This window comes from Ammospiza nelsoni, chromosome 12 (assembly GCF_027579445.1).
Source record: "Ammospiza nelsoni isolate bAmmNel1 chromosome 12, bAmmNel1.pri, whole genome shotgun sequence".
NCBI lineage: Eukaryota > Metazoa > Chordata > Aves > Passeriformes > Passerellidae > Ammospiza > Ammospiza nelsoni.
Genome location: NC_080644.1, coordinates 15,759,115 through 15,779,382, shown reverse-complemented (window position 1 = coordinate 15,779,382; position 20,268 = coordinate 15,759,115). Strand labels below are relative to the sequence as shown.

The window sequence follows — 20,268 nt, the reverse complement described above, 5'->3', positions numbered from 1 at the left end:
TAAAGAGAGAAAAGGAAGGACTGAGGAGGGATGATTGATGATATGTGAGGACACAGGGAAGGAATAGTCCTAAAAACAATATCAGTTCCCCCATGATATGAGCCCTCTGCAATGTGAGCCTGCCAAGGAAGCAGGCATAATGTTTCTTCAAATATAAAAGATCCTGGATCCAACAAGAACTCATCAGCCCCTGATGAGTTTAGAGTATCTCTGAGTCAGAAAATCTCAACCTCAGCCACAGTCCCCACAACTCACTATTACCAGCGGACCAGCACCAAGCTGTCATGGAAACCAAGCAGAGAAGTCGCAGTACTCAGAAATCCTTTGCCTTCCCTTTTCCAGAAACAACATAAGGAGGGCAGCGTGGCCATACTTACAAATTTATTGTGGCTGAAAAGGTTGATTATAATGATGGGGGTCTCTGTTTTCAACTCTTCTTTCTTCCCATCAATAATGAGCTGGTCAAACAAAAGTAGCTCATTCCACATAGGGCTCAGTGTCTCCTCCAGCATCTGCAGATGGAGACAGAAGGCCCAAGTGTTCCACAGTCAGTGGAAATAAACCACATGCAGGAAAGAGAGGAACTCCAGGCTGATTCCCTCTCTCACACAGCCACATGCAGCTGGAGGTTGGCAGGAGGGATGTGAGATCAGCACTCAAGGTCAACTAGCACATGCCAATCAACCTTTGAGACCATGCTCAATGACTGTCAGATATTCTCTGAACATAATTACACTGCTCAGAGCATAGATACCCAAGTCCTTGGAGATACAAAAGTCCCAGGAGGACTTCCGTAGCACTGACCTTAAACGTGTCAGTGCGAGCATGGTCATTTTTCTCTCCCCGAGTTCCCAAGATGACAGAGGCAAGAGTTTAAGTGGTCTCACCCTCGTGGTCTGGCAATGAGTTGAAAATACCACTCTTGCAAATGGATCTGAAAGGCCATTATCATCTGCAGGTAGGATCCCTCGAGCCTGATACAGATGGGCTCGGAGCTGGAAATAGCTGAAGTCTGGTAAGAAAAGGAGAGAGGAAGTCCCCAACAAAGTCCTGTATGAGGCCAAAAAATGCCTGAAGGAGAAGGCCAGCCAGATAGGAGGAGTGGGTGCATTCTGTGACAAATAGTTGCCACTTCTGTGGGGCTGTGGTTCTCCGGCCAGTACATCTCAAAAGGTTTAGCCAAGCCAGACAAGCTCAGTGGGCTCCCCAGACACGTCTGGGAAGTACATGAGTGCGACATGTGAAATGTGCAGTGTTCTGCTATGAGCATCTACTGTGGGGGAGCACCATCAAGCCTCATCAGAGGGGCAGAACTCATGCCCATTGCCAATTTGGCAGCACATTCAATGCCTACAAAGCACCCATTCTGTCTGGTGCTTTAGCTGTGAATGCGCAAATACATCCTCATGAGATCAAACTGGATGCACCTATCCCAGTTATGCCTTGGAGACAACCCTAGATCAGGTCCTAATTCTCACAGTGTGGCCTGAGGTGAAGGACTGTGAGGGGACAATGCACCATCACAGACACTAATCCATGGATGGGACCTCTCAACTCCCTATTCTCCTGCTTATGTGAAGAACTGGTATCTGCACTCACCATCCCTGGTGAGCCGGCTGGGAGGGCTATATGCTGAGAGCTGGGCTATCTCCTGCTCACTCTCGGAAAGGAACTCCTCAGGCAACTCTGCCAAACAGTTTTTCACATATTTGGTTACCCCAAGCCACATGTAGATTTCCAGTTTGGCAAAGATCTCACCAGTGTGTAAGCCAGGAACCTGAAAGCACAGAAGGTTTAGCAGGTTTCACATCTCAGACCAAGATGATCACCATCAGCCTGGGAATGACCAAAGAGCACAGGAGAAAGAGCATCACATCAGCAGAGCTAAAAGGCAGTTGTGGAATGAGAGCTGTGTTTCCTTATGAACTTGAGGATTTCAGGAAGGAGGGCTGAAAGCAAGGAGAAGGAAACAGTGTGAAGCAAGCAAGAACACACTGTTTTGGTATAAACCCTACCTTCATAAAGACAGTCTGGATCTTTGCACAGTCTTTGCCTTTCTCCTCTTCAACTACTGAGTAGAGGATGTTTTGTGCAGGAATTCTGGCATATGCCACACGCCTGTTTTTGCTGAGCATCCAGATGAGTACATCAGGGAGAGTGCACTGGGGCTGGAGGGAGGGAAGGGAGGAACATCACAGCAGAAGAATAGCATGTGTCATCCTCCCTCCATTGACATGGTGAAAGCTTCATCTCCCCACAGGACGGACTGCTGAGCAATGGTGATTTAGAGATCCAGAAATAAAGGACCTAACATTGGCCATGTACTTCTGAAAGTCAGCCCTGCAATATGGCTCTGGAGGTGTTGTGGTTTGACTCTGGCTGGCAACTCAGCCCCATGCAGCCTGTCACACACTGTCCCTCGGTGTGATGGGAGAAAGGATTCAAAATGTAAAATTGAAAGAAGTCATGGATTGAGATAAAAACAGTTTTATAGGGAAAGAAAAAACTTCACACACAAGCAAAGCAAACAAAAGAATTCATTCCCCTCTTCCTGTGGACAGGCAGATCTTCAACCATCCCCAGAACACCAGAGCTCCATCACAGAAATGATGACTTGGGAAGAAAAACATCATCACTACAATTGTACATCACTCTACCCTCACATAGCTAAAGACGTGAAAATTATTTGACTTTACTTGGTGAAAGACTTCTCCAAACTTCAACAGCATCTGTCCACCTAATGTCAACAAACATGGCGTTCTGGTTGACACTACAGCACAACACGCCGATTTTTTCAGTTACTTAAAATGAAAAAGTGAAACTCTGAATGTGAAGAGTCTCTGCTATGGATGAGAATTTTACTCCAATACAAGTTTGAATCTGCAGAAAGTATCAAGGGTAAGACCCTGGTGGAAGTTCAGGCAGCACAAGCAAGGCTGTTTTCCAAGGCAAAATTGTCTGCTGCAGACAAGGCCTTGGGCTGGTGGGGCAGAGAGGCCCAGGAGGCCTGGAGCTGGCCCTGCTCTGCCTCCTACCCACTACAAAGTTGCTTGGACCCCTGCCCCGCCACCAACAGCCCTGCAAAGCTGCCAGGCCTCATCCCTCATTAGAGCTATCACAGGAAACATGGTAACTTCCAGTAGCTGGAACTTGGAATTTTACATAGCAGCAGAGGAAAAGCTTCAGCTCAGACTGGTGAGAGCCCGAGCAGCCAGCTCAGTATCCTCTCCTTGCCTAACCTCTCCAGCTCAGAGCAGGGGTTCCCTCGTAGCCACTGTACCTCTTTAGCCATGGAACGTATCTTTGCCAGGATCCTCCTTGTCTCCTTAACCTTCTCCTTGACATTATCTCAGGTCAGGTGCCGCCTCACACGGAGCCCCTGCTTTGCACACAGGATCTGAACACAAAGCACAGTTGTTACACAACCAGCCATGCCCCACTGCCACCCCACATGGGGGGTCTGCAGGGAGCCTATTGTGCTGACCAAGTCCATCTTGCCCCATTGCGCCCTGATGTCCACCATGGCCCACTGCCCAGTTGCTGAGAGCAAACCTCCATGAACCTGTCACAAGCCATTTAACAAAGGATGCCATGAACTGGAGACTACAGTAACTCATCAGCCTGGCCAATATAATCTGGTAACAGAAGTCCATAAGCTTTAAAATCATTTGGGGCAGAAAGTTGTCTAAGGAATAAACATTCCAGAAGCTGGTGTTCTAAGGCTCCAGATAGTGCCTGCAGGAGATCTTGGCCAAGGAGCAACTTGGGGCCACAGTAGTGTGGGATTATGAAGATGTAGTAAACTGCAACACAGGGCTTGGCTTTCACCATTATTAGTACATATCGGAGATAGTGTACACATCTGAAAAGAAACTTTGGGATGAATCAAAACTAATAATGAAATCCAGAAGAAATTCAGGGTGTACACCCACTATGGAGTGGCAAGGCCAGAAAACTCATCTCTTAGGTGGGTTCTCTCTTACAGAGTCTCTCAGACTTTGAAGAGTACCTCCACCATAGCTCAGGTGATGACCCGCAAGGAAGCAGAGAGAAGGGAACTGGGATCCAGATATGCCTAAATTTTATTTCCTGCTGCTGTCACTGCATTTTGGTCAGCTTTTCAAAGCTTTGTAGTCTGACAGGGGCTATGACTCTACAGCTGTGCTGTGATGAAGGGTATGTAATTGTGCTCTCATTCATCTAGCTAGTCTTGTGTGCCGGGTGATAAGTGCCCAAGTGTTGCCCTTTCTAAGGACAGACAGATGAATGGCTGTTGTAGACCTGCTGGATATGTACTCAGCCAAGGGGCTGAGTTTTCAGGAGTAGCGGATCTCAGTGAGCCACCACAAAACTGCCTGCAGGAATATGGTGCACCAAAAGGCCTCCAGCAACCTACTGGGCAGCAATATGCACGTGCTCAACTACATATGCCCCAGTGGAGATGAAGAAAGGTATCAGGTCACAGCATCTGCACAGAAAAAGGGGCAGCCATGGCCAGACTCTCTCTCTTTTCCCTGTGCCGGAAATTGTATTGCTCTGAGCAGAACTGGGAGATGGTGTAGTAAAAGCCCATGACTGATACAGTGAGTTTTAGCTCCAGGTTTTCTTCTTAGCATCAGTTCCTGCTGATCCTCCAGAAGTTTCCCCAGAGCAGGGATTGCACAGGCTCCCACCAACCACCACCAAACCCCATGACTTACAATGTTGCGCATCAGGTATTTTGTCCGACATCTGTCCAGGTTATTTGGATGAGCCATTGTTTTTCTCTCTGTGCTGAGTGAATATTGCCTGCAATAAGAAAAGCAGCACAGACTCTGTATCCTCTGCACCCAGCATGTTGAGCACAGCTCACAGCAGGGACACAAGCTCCAAATCCCTGGTACCAATCCAGATGTGTCAGGTGGCTCCATTTCTACAATGCCTTCTCTTCTGCAAGCTTGTCAGTTCAGAAGGTACGCTGGGGATTCTCAGTACCTGAGGCTCCCTTTCTACTGTAGCACTGCAGACTGAAGTGCATAACAGCCCCCACAGGATAGTCATGGGGATTGAAACAGTGAGTGATCTTTTGACTGTGTGATTGAATATAGTGAAGGAAATATCCTTCACATTTAGGAAAGACATGAGAGCCCAGGAGCACTGAAGCTCTCATTTATGACCCCTCTGATTCTTAGAACAGGACTGGAGTCTCCTCTCCAAGCTTGAAGAGCTACAGAGAAGGTCCTTTTCCCAAGTCATCCTCATTTTCTTTTGCACATCCACCTCAAAAGGAGAAGAGAGAAGGCTGCACACAGCTGAGGCAGAACATTATATGACCTCCTAATCTGAAAACAAGAATCTTCAGGACATCAGGGACATGCTAACCTGCATCCACCTACAAATTCCTCCAGCACTTCTCTGAGCCGCTCTTCTGCTTTAGCTTTTGGTCTTCTCAAGAGCTTCTCCACGTCATCCAACCCCTGCTCCTGCAGCGAAATTGCAATATTCACAAAGCTTGCACCTGGCTGAGGGGTCAGAGTAAAACCTTGCAAGGATGCATTTGTCACAAATGGCTTATGCCTTTCTGCAGAGCTGGGATTCATGAGCTGCAGATCAGCACTATGCTGCCTGGGATTCTCCAGAGCCTGAGGATAACCTTAGCATTTGTTGTTACAACACCTTGTGTCTCAGTCCTCAAGCAGCCACTAACATACATTGTGGCAAGCTCTACTTTCATATTTTCAAGCCAAAAGGGAAAGGCAAGGTCCTGGGGAGAGACTGCATCCCCTTCACGACAATCTGAGAGTCTGCTTGCCCAATCATCTGCCCAGGGCTCACACAGCTCAGGACTGGCAGCAGAGGAACTTGTCACAGACATCATATCACATCACTCACTCCTCCAGGAACCACCACTAGGCAGTTGCACAGCATGAGTCCATGTGGCCTACCCAATCGTGTCTAAAGGGCAGGTGGGACTAAGCCCTGTGAGAGACATGGACTTGCGTGGGGGGTGAGGACAGCAAACATCTCGCACAGCAACTGCACATGCAACAAAGCACACCAGGAAGGAGGATGACACAGACAAAAACTCTGAAAATGCTACCAGACGCTCTGCCAGTTTGACAATCCGGTTTGAAATGCAGAGTCTCCAGGTGTGATCCTCCCAGTAGCTCCATACGTACACGCAGGGTTTTTCATGTGTCATGGGCAGGCAGCTGTATGACCTAAGGACAGCAGGCATAGGCGGTTATGGCTACTGCTACAGAAAGCATATGCCATATCATAACACATGCACTTGCACATCCAGCAAGGGAGCAGAGGCTGAACTCTGTCTCCCTCATAGGGAATTAATTGTCTGTTTTGGGCTCTGCACCATGGACATGGGTGCAAGCTGCTGGATCTGCCCTTTGCCATCCCAAACTAGCACACAGGGTTTCTAGTAGAGACAGCAACACATGCTTAGACAAATGAGGCTGACAGGAGCATGGGAAGTTGCCAAGATTTCTCACTGCTATGGGACTAAGTAGTAGCAGGCACAGGCTGCACAACACAAAGACTAAGACATTGCCAGGCCTATGGGACAAACTAGGCAATATTCCCAGAACAAACATCAGAAGAGCTTCTGTATGTGTCTTGTCTGCTCAACATAGGATAGCATATGCCAAGAGTACTCCTCTCCTTCCTCACTGGGATGGCTGTTTTTGACAGGTCTCAGTTTCCTTGGGACCCCATCCTTGGCCATCTGCAAACATCAAGTAGACACCATAGGGCTCGTAGAGCTAGTGGGAAATCCCAGCCAGCTAGGCCATGGCAAGCTGCAGGATTGCAAGGAAGAGAAACCTATGATGCATTAGATGTTATTAGAGCAGACCTCTAATAACATCTGGAACAACCAATGTGGGAAGCTGTAACAGCTCCAAGAAAGGTGGAATAGAAAGATATAGAAGACTTACTTGTCATATTCCATGGGCTCTGGTCTCTGACTCTTTGTAACTGATTTGTTCATTGCTGCTAAAGCTGGAGTCAGCATTTCAGCATCCAGCTCACCATCTGAACCAGCATCCAGTAAAGGCTGCCTTTCCTCTTTCACTTCTCCCTTTTCCACTTTTTGCCATCCTTTGGTCACAACCTCTTCACATTTGCCGTAGTTTCCTTGAAGGTGAGCATTAAATTATAAACTGGTAAGTGGGATCACTCAGGTGTTTTTAGAAAAGACATTTTCTAGCTGGCTATACCAGACTCTTGGCAGGAAGACTGCCACAGAGGCATTTACTTCTTTGGGAACTAGTAGTTGTGTCCAACCATTGGCACATCACATGGACAACCAGGAGGTCCGAGAGGGAGCTGTGCAATTGCAAGGAGGTCCTTGTGTATGCCTTCTTTAGTTCTATCAGCTCCACCAAGTGTCTGCGGACTACCATCTACATCCCTACACTGGGACCAGCATCAGCTCCTCAAGTACTATCTCAGCATCAAGCATCTTCACCCGTCCAGCTTAGCAGGTGAGGGCTTTGACCCACTCTCAGACCATTGTTTCCCCATCACTTGTTGTCATATCCCCTCAGTGCCACATGGCCAACCCCAGTATCCCAGCTTTCCCTCCTTTTTTTCCCTTTCTTGCTACCAAATTCTTCTACTTCTTTGTACTCCTACTTACTAGAAGAGTTTCCTCAAACTTTCCCAAAACAGGTATTTCCACAAATGGTGCGAATCTCCAGTCCCATAGAAGACATTCAGGGTTTTAGTAAAGCACTGTGCACACTCCCTGGACTCATTCCTCATCTTTCCCAACTTCCTGAGCTGACTTGACAGGGCAGTATGAAGAACTGACTTTCCTGTCAGAGGGAGATTCACACTGTTCCCATAGTTTCTGGACGTGGGGCCCTGGGGAATACACACCTATAGAGACTTCAAAGTTGACAGGTTTCAAGCTGAGAGAGGAGTCCATCATAGTTGCTTCAAAGAAGGCAGCAAACAGAAGGAATTCATCCTTTCTCCCCAACACATTCTGAGCAAGGAGACAGAAATCAGCTTGAGACCCTTGTGTGCCAAAGCACTGCCTGAGCACCAGGGCATAACTGATGTCTGCCAACCCTTCCACAGGACCTCAGCAGGATGCTGCTGAGATTACCACTGGTCTGCCAGAAGCAGGATAGGATTTCTTGGAAATCCTGAGGTGTTGGTGCAGAGCCATGGATTGGCTGATGCTTGTGTGAAGCCACTGAGCAGGTTGTAGGCTAAGGGATGGCTACTGCATCAACACAGCTGCCTCCCACCTTGCCTCTTTCCCTTCACAGATGTGCATGCCAAAGACTGGCATGGATCAGCCATGTCAGCACAGAACTCACCTCAGGGAGTGGATGAAGCTCTTCCACTTCCACAGTGACCTCCCTGGGCTGCTCAGCCTCCTGAGAGCTCCCAGCCTCCCCCTCTCCCTGCAGCTGGCTCAGTTCTTTTGTTTTCTCCTTGGATTTTTTACTTTTCTTCTTCAGCTTCATTTTTCTCAGGGCGCCTCTCATCCGGTACCCAAGCTTCCTCTCTGCTGCACTGGGGCTGCTGAAGATCTCCACTGTGATGGCCATGAGGATGCGCCCACGGTAGAAGATGCCCTCACCCATGCCTTCATTGAGGTCTTTGTGGACATCCCGCAGAGTTGAGTTCTGGGGGGAGCCATACAGGTTCACCCAGGCTGGGCCAAATGTGGGGTTAAAGCCTGCAGAGACAGAGACAGGGTTTCATTATGCTCCAAGGTGCTGCTGCAGAAGGACCTCCCCAAAAAGGACTGCCCAGGACACCAGAGTGTCAGCGTGCTTCAGCCACTTTTGCTCCCAGCCCCAGGACACCAGCATGCCAAGCAGAAAGTGCATGGCACACGGCTGCCCAAGACATCCTGCCCCAAGGCAGCCATGCCAAGCCTCACCATTCCTGTCAGGGTCTGAGATCTCCTGCAGGTCAATGTAGTGTGTAGCAATGGCCACATCACCGACATTGGCATCATCCAGCACCTGGACTTTTATCTTCCTGGACAGAGGTGGGAACATCTCAATGAAACTGATCTGCTCGTTCCACTCAGGCTCAGTGGTGCTGGTGTCTATTGACGTTTCCCCCTGGGAAGAGGAAGGTGTGAAAGTGTCACCGTCCCAACTGGTGCCCAGAGAAAGGGATGCCTCAAAGCTTGGCTTGGAATGGCATGCACTCTTGTACCACCTGCAGACAGTGACAGGCAGGCTCTGGATGTGACAGTGTCCCTGCTCCTATCCCCATTCCTGCAATTCCTCTCTGTTTCATTAATGGGGCCTGTCCCAAGGCCCTGGCATGACCTACACAATCAAGGGAATGCAAACGAGCAGCAGACTCATAGGTATCTAAGGGCTGCCTGGAGCACTCCAGGCCCACAAGACTGCCAATCAGGGATTGATTCTCATATTAATGGATATAATGGGATCAAAAAGCCTGACCTTATGTGCAAAAACTGGGTCATTATCTCAGTAAAGTCTCTCAAGGGTCTCAGGCTGAGCCCAGCTTGACACAGAAAAAGGACTTCTGCTCCAGGATTTATCCCTGTATTTAAGGATATGAATATCTGCCTGCAAAGCCAGTAGCTCAGCCAGTAGCTGTGCTCAGGGCTGAGGATGTCCTATAAGCAGCACTCTGTAGAGACAAAAGCAGAGAACAGCCTTCTCATTCAGACATTGCACAGCCATGGCCACACAGCTCAGACCACTGCTAAAGGCAGCAACACTTGAGCTCTCCCAGCCTATTTTCAGTGGGATTGCTGTGCCGCATGGAGGCTCCTGGCACCATGAGCCCACCACGTACTGCCACACAGCCAAGGGAGAATCAGCCTGTCCCAACACAGCTTCCCCTCAGACTCACCTGCTGCCCACAGAATGAGACCTGCACATATGGGTCAATAAAGACTTTTCTCTCCCCTATGATCTTGGAGATACCACTCATAATGCCTGCTCTCATGCTGGGCAGGCCCTCAGCACGATAGAGTTTGATGCAGACCCTGGCCCAAGGTCTCTCTGCAGGGACTCTCTCAGACAGCAGCAGATTCCTGAAAGACAAATTAATGTTCTGCCCCTCTCCTGGAGTCCACAGAACACAATGATGGGAAATTCACTGACTTGCAGGAAGATTGGATCCTGCCTCACCACAGGTCTTTTTCACTGGGTCTTTACCCATCAGAAGAGGGGAAAATGGGGAAAAAAAGGTTGTGTGAAGAGAGACATGGCAGTGTTCCTCAGGGCCATGCAAGATCGCACTGCACCTACCTTTCAATGTCCTCATCCTGGTTCCTGGAATAGGTGGGAAGGGAGCCCGCAATATCCCCGCGTGCAGAGACAGAGATGTTGCACTTCACAAAGCCTTTCACGCCTGCCTGGGTGTCCATGGGGTCACTGATAACTGCCCACTTCTGGAAAAACCTGTGATCTGAGAGGGAAGAGGAGGAGTTTCCTAGGGAGCAGCTAGGTTACCATTTCACATCCAGCTCTGTCTGCACAGACTGCTCTGGCCCTGACCCTGCCTCTGAAGGTGCAGAAGGTGTCACCTGCCTTCCGACAGCTGGGTGGAGAAGCAAGCTCAGATCTTCATGCAAACTAAGTGCTTTAAAACCAGGGCCTTGACCAGACCCATCAGAGCATGAAGGAAACACCAGTTTCACACAGAGCCAGGATCAGACACAGGTATGTGGTGCAGTTCTCATACCTGGCTGGCTGTACACTGTCTCAACATCCATCTTGAACGTTCCTATGCAAGTTCCCAGAAATGGTATCTTCTTTGAGTGAAAAACCTGCAGACAGCACAAGTTCCCCTGAGCACCATGAGGTGTGGACAGCCAGGTGATACATCCAGATATCTCCGAGGAACACAGGACTGCCAAGAGGTGTTCCAAAGCACAGCTGAGGCAGTGGTTGCAAGCTCTTCATGCAGATTGACTCATCTGTGTTAGCTGTAGGACCAACCCTTTCCTACCCAACCACTCCCACAAAGCCCACCAGCCCATAGCCCACAGTCAAACCTAGACCGAGGCAGTCAGGTGCAAACAATTCAACTTCTGCAGTCCCAGGTAAGCCACAGCCCAGCAATGGAGATAGGACAGATCTGTTTTCCCACAGGAAGTCCTTGTGTCCGTATCCTGCTGGGTTAGGGCAGAGCCATGACCCCACCAGGCCAGCATCTCTCCCAAAACCCAAGTCTTGCTCAGTTCTTGCTGAACTCTCGGCAGCAAAAGAGACACACAGCTTTTCACAAGGAAAGTATTGAAGGCCACTTGGCAAAGGGCGTGCTGGCTGGGTTTAGCTATCTTCAGAATATCCCTGTGCCTTGGGAAAATCTTTGTGCTTTGTGCCAAGGGATTTTCAAACTCTCTGCCTGCTTGGGCTTTTCTACAGCACAAATAATTTCTGAGCTCCCCTCACATCTGTCACTTATCTTCAGGACCTGCAGGATGAGACTCCAGGGTAAGGGGGCAGTAGGGGATTGCTGCCAAATAGCAGGGCAACAAGGGAAAAAGGCAAGAAAGTGCCCCAGAGGCCCCACTGCAGTCACAGGGTGACGAAAAACCCTTACCTGGAGGAGTTGGGAAGGCAACACTGCCCAGCACTGGCTCAGAGCAAGACTAGGTCTCTGCCCCAGTGTAGCCACAGGAAGGCCCTGTGGCTCTCTGTGGGCAGGTGATTCCAGCTGGAACACCTTGATGGCATTGGTAGCTTTGCTTTGCCCATTGCACCCAGTGTCTACACACAGAAGCATCAGGCTGTACCACTAGCCAGTGAAAGATGAAGAGGAAGACATACATACCGAGATCTCTATGAGTCTGTGCAATAAAATGTCCCTTGGCTCATAGAAGTCAAACAAAAAATACTGGAAGAGAAGAGCAAGACAGCTTAGCCCCAGGCTTCCAGGCATCCCTTGCAAGGATGGTCCCAGGCACTCGGGACATTGGTGGGGCAAGGACAGAGCCTCTGTCCATGTCACATACCTCGTTGTAGAAGGGGCAGTTTGTTGACTTCTGTGTTGCCGTGTGCCTCTTTTCTTCTCCCACCTTGACTACAACAAAGGGATTGATGTTCACCCCCACCAACTTCTGTGCTTCAATTACATTAATCCCAACCTGAGAAAATATGGGAGAAAACCAGCACTCTCCTTGTCTGAATCAGCACTCTCCTTGTTTACACCTCCATCCTGAGATTGTTTCAAGAATACCAGTATGCACATGTACAGGGCAGTCTCAATTCAGAGCCGGATGCCTAGGGCAGGCAAAAGCATACCTGCTGAAATCTACTACAGCCAGGAAAGACCAAAGTAGTATTTGAGATACTTGTTTCTTTCAGACAAGCAAGGAAATAAAGTGTAAGAGCCCCAGTACTTTTGACAAGAGCTGACCTTCCCAGCAGCACCTGTACCCTCAGTTTCTGATCCCAAGTGTCTGAAAACCCACTGCTCCCACATGGGAGGGTCCACAGAGCATCTTGGAGAAGATGCTTTTTGTATCTTCTGTTAATACTCCTCTTTGAATCCTACTGATATGGGCACCATTGGAGAGACTGGAATGTGGCTGCTTCAGATTTACTTACATTTACTGCAACTGCTTACGAGTCTAAGATATAAAAGAAATGTTCTCACATTTGCTCTTAGTACAAGCAAATAGACCATAGTTAAGGTACAGAATGATTGCTTCAAGAGAATGATGTCAGTAAATTCAATCATCACAAAAACTTCCTGCTTGTTTGATCGGACAAAATGTGAGTCCATGTTTACTTAGAACCAGAGGAAGATTTATATCTATAGCCATGCTGGGCGACTTGCCCTGAAATCAATTTAGCCAGATATGAGATAATCAGCCAGAGCCACTGCTTCCTAACAGCCTTATGGCATGTCCAAGCAAGCCCCCACACAGCCCTCTGGCCCTGGTCATGTCCCACAGCTGTCCCTAAGGAAGACAGACAAGACCCTGGCAGAAAGCTGGCAGGCACCAGCCCTGCCTGGATACTCTCTGAAGCTCTGCTCAGGCAGTGTTTTGCAATGGCACATGTAGCTGATTCCCTTCTCCTGTTTATCCATAGCTAACTACATGGGCTTACTGATACTGTGGCCAGCACTCATGGATGCAGTTCATTCTGCATGCCGTACATGGATGCAGGGAATCTTACATCTTGCCCAGGGAAGTCACACTAAGCATGATGGTCTTCATGCTAGAGGCCTTGACAAAGTATGTGTCAATTGGAGAAGCCCAGGCCTCCAGCAAGGCAGAAAGGGACTGGCTGCAGGGCTGGAGGCAGCTATGGGGACATGCACCCAGTGCTGCAGTACCTGGAAACTCTGCGGCGTTGGGATGGCAAAGAGGTCCCGTGCAGAGCAGAGTCTGGAGTGGCTACACAGAAAAAAAAGCCCAGGTGAGCAGGTGTCCTTGTCAACATGAACCCTGAGTAAGTCCCCACCAAGGGAAGCAACAGAAAATAATGGCTCATTGCCTTGGGAATGACCAAATCCCCAACACACCCTATCTAGGGCCTTCAGAGATGGAAGTTTTCTGACATTTTGCCAAAGCAGATTGTCATGAGCTGCAGGAATTCCTCAGGATATGGCACTTTCTACACCAGGACCCAAGCAAGGGCAAGAAAGAAGACCATGCTGTGGATACCTCTTCACAGGGCTGAAGATTATGCCCGAGGCCTCAATCACAGATGTATCATAGAAATCTTCCTCCTCTTCCTCTTCTTCATCAGTCTCCAGACCTTTTGCCAACTTCCTGCCTAGTGCAACAGCCTTCTTGTCCAGTTCCTTCGCTCTCAGCCACTGGGCAGTCCTGCAAGCCCCACAGCATGCCACGAGCCATACATCAGCCCTCACAAGTGGGCTGTTCACTGCCCTCCATCCAGGAGGGTGAGCCAAGACATTCAAGGGCTACTTACTCCAGCTGCTCAAATCCAGGATTGTGGATGATTAACTCCGAACTGTAAAAAACAAAAGATGCTTTTCTGTAAAGACCAGTGTGCCACGGCTGTTTTCGGATTCATTTAATGAACAGTGCCCCAGCCACTCTCCTGTTTATTTTTTGGCAGGGACACCAGCAATTTTTTCCTAAGCTTATCCACTGTCCGCCTCATGTGTCTGCTGTTTTCTCTCTAGTTCCACAAGTGACACTCTGCAGGCCCTGCTACTCCCTGTCATCGTGTTTGCCCAGAAACCTACAACTCCCCTGGCTTTGGGCATTACCAGCATGCATGGTGCATGGAATTGCTGGAGGCCAAAACCATGCTCTCTGCAACTTTGCAACCACAAGCCAGGAGGGCTGCAGAAATGCTCTCAAGTCTCTCCTAGGGAGTCCCAGGACTCCCAGCACCTACAGTGGATCATTGCAGTCAAAGGCTCGTTGTGATAACAAGGAATCTCTCTATCCTAGAGTCCTGCTCCCTTATTGCTGCTGTGGAGTTGAGATGCATCAGCCTGGCCAGAAGTGGAGAGTAAATGAGGCTGGATTGCATCCCAAAGGCTGCCACTGACAAAGGCAGCTGTACAGACTACCTGGAAATTTGCTCTTCCTAGGATTTCCATACCTGTCTTTTATAAGATAGACAAAATCCTCTTCAACCCAGCTCCCCGCTGAGCTATTTGGAGGCTGGTAGCGCAAATCCAACTCAATGTAGATCTACAAAGCAGAAAGTGAAAGGGCCTGAGAGCTTGGTAGCCACAAAACAAAGGCAAAAATGTCACAAAAAAGAGAAAGTGGGACATGGAAGAAAAAAAGAGGTGAGAAGCATATTTATACCAGACTCCCATTGTCTGCCTCCACCAATAGGCTAGACATAACAAAACTCCCTCCTCCACAGCTTCTTAAACTCCATATTTCATTGAATAAAAGCTGGCTCAACTTTACAAATCTCCCATAAAGAGGCCCAGAGAATAGCCTCGAGGCATTTTTGACAAGGGAACTGGGGAAAGCCCTGCACAATAACATGCAGGGATTTGGAGCAGTCTCTCTGGAGGAAGCACAAGACAGCTGGCAGAGGATCCTAGCAAGCTAGGAATCCCTAGCTTGGATTAAAATGCTGGAGAAGCCACCAACACATCAAGAGCCTGCATTACAAGAGACAAGGAAGGACAGCCAGAGACGCACAAAGCACGCTGGGTATTGGCACAGTCAACACAGGTCTAACACCCTTGGTCTGCAGGTGGCCAGCCTGATCTCAAACCAACACATACACAAATGATTTCCCAGCAGAGGCCAAAAACACTAGCGTGGAGGAGATCACTCCTTAGTAGGCTGAAGGGGATGTACTCTGGGTTCAAAGCTGTGGTGGTTTGACCAGGAAGAAGTAGGAATTCTGGGATGTTGTGGTCAAACCAATGGGTGCTTGGATTTTGATATTGGCACCTGGTGTAGCCAGTGGGTTTTTGGACACACCTCCGAGAACACCCAGGGGTTAAAAGCAGAGCTTCGGCCCTGGGAGGCTCTCTTGGGACTTCGAGGGACGGAGGTCGGATCTCCCTTCCCCCGTCCAGCCACTGCTGCTGCTGGGCGGGGGAGGGGCAGCCATGTGGTAGGCCTGGGCCTGGACAGAGATGGGAGGTGAGGAGGCCCTGGAGGATGGAAGGGTGGAGAGCCCCAAGAGACATCGGGCAGCCATTCCCCCTTCCCCCCTTGGAGACAGAGAGAGAGAGAGAGAGAGAGAGTGCAGCCTGTGTCGTTATCTTGAAACTCAGTAAACATGTGCTGGCAGCAGGCAGCCTGGCTGAGGAGATGGGGGGGGGGGGGTGCAAGAAAATAGCACAGGCAAACAAGCCTGCTGATGTGGGAAGTAGAAAAAAGTCTCAGAATTTTCCACTGCAAGAAAACTGAATAACAACTTCTAGCTTAAACTGTAATGAAGTAACTTTTAGTGATTGGAGAATTGTAACATGAATATGGTAATTATTGTAGTTATGATAGGCTATAGATAATAGTTACGGTATAGATTGGTTCTGCTGTATTAAGATGCTCAGCAAAGAAGAGTATATAATGCAATGTAACCAAAACCAAAGGGTCTCCAGGCCTGCCTGCAGCTGGAACTGACAGCTGTAGGCACAGGCACTGTTGCCCACGACCCTGGACTGCTGTAACCTCTTGGATGGAATAAACTGCATTTTGGAGACCCACCTTGAGTCACACATCTCTCATTTAGGCTCTTACACGTGTTGCTGTTAGCACAAGGGAAGAGGCACCCGGGGCAAAGGGCTGGGCCACATTGTACCTCTAACCTTACACAATGGAGTCCCTCCAAACCATCACCAGCACCAAGAGGTGAGTCTAATCCCTGTCTCTTTGCTGGCATGAACATTTATCCAGTGAGCTGCATGGGCAATCATCCTGGAAATGGTCAATTTCTATCTGGACCTGCTCCAGGAGTCCAGTAACACCAGCAGCTTGTGCCTGTGCCACTCAGGCTGGTGGTCTGGTGGCCACAGAGCTTGCATACCATGTGCCACCATGTGGTTTAGTCATACTGCCAGTGTGAAGAGCAAGCAGAGAGCACCTTGCAGGACCACTGCCTCCGCCTCTGCTCTTCCTGCCTGCCAGCTGCCCTGGCACAGGTGTGGCAGTCTGGAACCCACTGAGCTGTGTCTGCACGCCCAGCTGGCGGGAAACAGCTCATTTTAGGGTGGTGTTCATCTTCTACAAGTGCAAAGGACTAACTGAGCCCCAGTGCTGGGGTGGAGGAGAGCAGGACTCGCAGAGCAGAGGGGCAGTCAGGTGTCAGTGACACTCATGCTGTCCCAGACACTCATTAAGTCATCCAGTTAATGCTAGTGTTTAACCCAAAAGCTTGCTGGGGGTTCCAAGGCACGCTACCACCTTCCACCTCACTCCATCACTGCAGCAGCCCATACACATGCACTTCATGGTGCATGAAGCAGAGAAGATGCCACTTCCTACATCCATTTCCCAGAGTTGAGAAGGTTTTACGAAGCCTCCCTCTGTTCATTCAGGCCCTTGACAGTTCTCCAGGAGCCCAAGCCCAACCCATGCATTTGTAGATGCTCCAAGAAACCTCTTGGTGAATGTGAAGTGTCTGTGCAGAGATGGCATAAATGCCACAGTGCTTCCAGCTCAAACAGCATTTTGGATTCCCCCTCAGTCCCCAATCCACCTGGAGAGTACCACGCGAAGTTTCCCAAAAAGTCTTACTGACTGCTGATAGCAGGCTGTCCTTGGAGAACTTACATCAGTGACTCTGTTGCTCTTGTCCACAAGGGACTCACGCAGGATTAGTCTTCCAGATGTCATCAGGTGCTGAAGGCTGAGGACAAGGGTACCGAGCAGCCTGGTGAAAGGAATGAGGGATTTGTCTTTACAAACTGTGGGTTTGCTGGTAGATAAAACTAGTACTGAGGGATAAAAGAAACAATGGGAAGGATTCCACTGATTGATGAATGGAATGAGAGATTTGTCTTTACAAACAGTGAGTCTGCTGATAAATAAAGTTAAATACAGAGAGATAAAAGAAGAACCATACATTCCATAGAAATTCCATAGATTGACACAAGGGAAAAAAAAGGGGGTGGGAGTATACAAATTACAAAGGAGTCATAGGTATTAGGCATTCGGGAAGTCTGTACCTCTCAAGTACGCCAGCCAATGGGGAAAAAGAGAAGGGAAATGTGGCTGGGAGATCAGGACAAAAAGGAGGCTGTATCCTCTAACAATTTGAGAGATCCCATGGAAAACACCCATGACCTCTCCCTTTATTCAAACAAAGCTACAGGACTCCTCTGTCTCCTTTTTGGACAGAAACCTATGGTGTTTGTGGATTAATTTTCCTAACACTGGAATAAAAAGAGAGACTGCAACAACACCGTACATAGCGTCAGTGCCTACATCCTGGGGAGAACTGGGACCTCCACTCTCCCACTTACAGGCCCTCTGAGCTACCCTGAAGTGTTTTCCATAGGGAGTCGGGCAGCTGAATACCTGAGACTGACCCTGCAGCAGGTCCTGCCTTTTTCCCCAGGCAGCTACTTGCAACTGAGCTGCCATTGATGGTTAAAGGTTTGTGCAGATCCAGACTCATGGAGTGCAAAGGAGATCTCCCCGTCATCTCCATTCTTGGGTTTCCCTGCAGTGTTTTACAAGTGTTGGAATAGCCACTGAGTTGACAATGTGCCTGTGCCACCTAGAAGCATTTTAAATTCTGGCTGATCTTTTCTGATCTTTTAAATTGAAATTGCTGTCTTTTTAAAGGTTAAACCATAACACAATGCATTCAGGGCTTTTCTACACCAACAGATATGTTGAATTTGGGTGCAGCATGGTCACAGTCACAACGATGTTCAGGATGACAGTAGGTCCTCAGTCTGCAGCAAGACCTGCCTTTGTAGCTGTTTTTTAGGGCCTTGTTTAACCTTTGTCCCAGCTGAAGGTCTGATCTGGATCCTTATGTAGTCCCTGTTACTGCTGGCACAGCTAAATCCTTTCCCTTATTTAACTTAATATATACAGTATTGCTGCCCCACCAGAACAACCACTCCATCCTTCCTCTATAAGTGGCATTCTGCTCATCTTCTTTCCATCAAATTTTCAATAAACATTTTCTACTGCCAGAACACAATGTAAAGACCAGTATGTCTTCTCCCCCACCTCTACAGGTCACCCCAACAATCAAAGGACCCACCTGTTACTGAAAACCTTGCTGCAGTTGTAAACCTTAATGGACAGCATTTCACCCATGACAAGCTTCCCATAGTGCGGCCAGCGAAAGAGCTGCAAACAAATGGAGCAGGAAGGGATGACAACTCATTCTCAGCCACACTTTGCCATGTCTCATGGCTGGTTGGCTCCCCTGTGAGGTGACCAAGTCCATGGATATGGTGAAAAGCAGCTGTGACGGAAAGTTACTTTCCTGCTGGCCAGGCATAGAGCCCCTCCAGCAGCACAGAACCACAAGCCAGCTGCTACAGAAGTCAGAGCAGCACCACCCTGGAAAAAGAAGGATGCTTGTGTCTGCTGGAGTTCCTGAGCTGGCAGGTTGTGGAGTGAGACAGAACATGGGAACGTACAGAGGTGCTTGGGAAGAAGTGATCATCCAGGCAGGGAGTCATCTGGCTTAGAGAAAAGCTGCACTCTGAGGCTTCAACTCACCACACATCCAAAACAGTGGCTGGGCCTCCTGCTCCCTGCCACCTTCTCTGCCTTTCCCCAGGCAGCACATTGGCACTGGGACTTGAGCAAGGGACAGGTGGGAACCACCCACTGGCACAGCACAGGTGGGCTGTCACAGGCTTCAGTGGGGATGGCACTGAAGGAATGGACATGCTTCCCAGGCCACCCCATCCCTGCCCCTGCACACTCACACGTATGCACACATACATGCACTCAAACACACAAGTCGCACTCCTGTCCCACAAGGCATCAACTGCAGTGACAGTCTGGCTTTCTGAGGGCAGGGGGAGTTTTGCCTTCAGCTTTGATATGCCCAGCCTTCCAGGCAGTGTCACTCAGTTGAATTTCAGTTCCTGGAGGCTTGTACACATAGGTCACATACACAGTGTGAGGAATCCATCTGCCCCTCTGAGCAGAGAGGAAGAAGGAGACAGCAGAGAAATTCCCAGAAGATCGTCCAGTGGAAGGTGGCCCTGTCCATGGTATGGGGGTTGGAATGAGATGGTCTTCAAGATCCCTTCCAACACAAACCAATCTATGATTTTATGACCGAGACACTGACTTGTCCCATCCCAGTCCCACAAGTTCCACATGATCCCAGTTTCCTCACCTCCTTGAAGACGGCCTCTGGGCCACAGCAGACCTTTCTTGTCTTCTGGGTGAAGCCTTGAGAAGTAGAGAGGAGGCATAAGGTGCTGGCAAGGAGAAGGCAGTCCCCAGCCCTAAATCCCCAAACCCCACCCTCCCGGCCACCTGAGCCCACCTCGGAAGCTGAGATGGACCTGCCGCTCGCCATGGCCCGGCAGCTGGGAGAGCCGCCGGACACCAACACTGAGCGCCATGGAGCTGGTGGTGGGCCCTGCTGCCTCCGCTCAGCGTGCACCGCCCAAAGTGACTCAACCTCGACTCACCCAGCCGGTCCAGCCAGACTCTCCACACCCCAGTGGGCCCATGGGCTGGGCAGCCCCTGCCGAGGGACACAGGGAGGAGGGGAAGCCCTGGCTGTACTGCCTCCCTCCCTCAACCCACCCGGCTGAGCCCCCCAGAACGCACCTCTGCTGGCTAAGAGAGCCCTGGACCATGGGGACCCCCAGGGAGCACTGCAGGAAACAGCCGGGGAAGTGAAGCCATCACATGGCCATGCT

The 20,268-nt window shown here is 49.5% G+C and overlaps 1 protein-coding gene across 1 annotated transcript in view; it reads right to left on the bottom strand.

Moving 5' to 3' along the window:
• The window catches only part of LOC132078521 (fer-1-like protein 4), a 37,831-nt gene extending 17,866 nt beyond the window's left edge, over positions 1-19,965 (bottom strand). Inside the window, 25 exon segments of the mRNA XM_059480729.1 lie at positions 378-512; positions 888-1,012; positions 1,600-1,777; positions 2,016-2,168; positions 3,281-3,397; positions 4,701-4,788; positions 5,362-5,462; positions 6,080-6,200; positions 6,930-7,128; positions 7,876-7,984; positions 8,325-8,689; positions 8,897-9,083; positions 9,853-10,036; positions 10,254-10,413; positions 10,690-10,774; positions 11,785-11,847; positions 11,966-12,097; positions 13,297-13,357; positions 13,628-13,792; positions 13,899-13,940; positions 14,544-14,635; positions 17,189-17,288; positions 18,636-18,724; positions 19,734-19,789; positions 19,887-19,965. Of these exon segments, the coding sequence (XP_059336712.1) occupies positions 378-512; positions 888-1,012; positions 1,600-1,777; positions 2,016-2,168; positions 3,281-3,397; positions 4,701-4,788; positions 5,362-5,462; positions 6,080-6,200; positions 6,930-7,128; positions 7,876-7,984; positions 8,325-8,689; positions 8,897-9,083; positions 9,853-10,036; positions 10,254-10,413; positions 10,690-10,774; positions 11,785-11,847; positions 11,966-12,097; positions 13,297-13,357; positions 13,628-13,792; positions 13,899-13,940; positions 14,544-14,635; positions 17,189-17,288; positions 18,636-18,724; positions 19,734-19,789; positions 19,887-19,965 (3,186 nt within the window).
• Between the last annotated feature and the right edge of the window lie 303 nt (positions 19,966-20,268).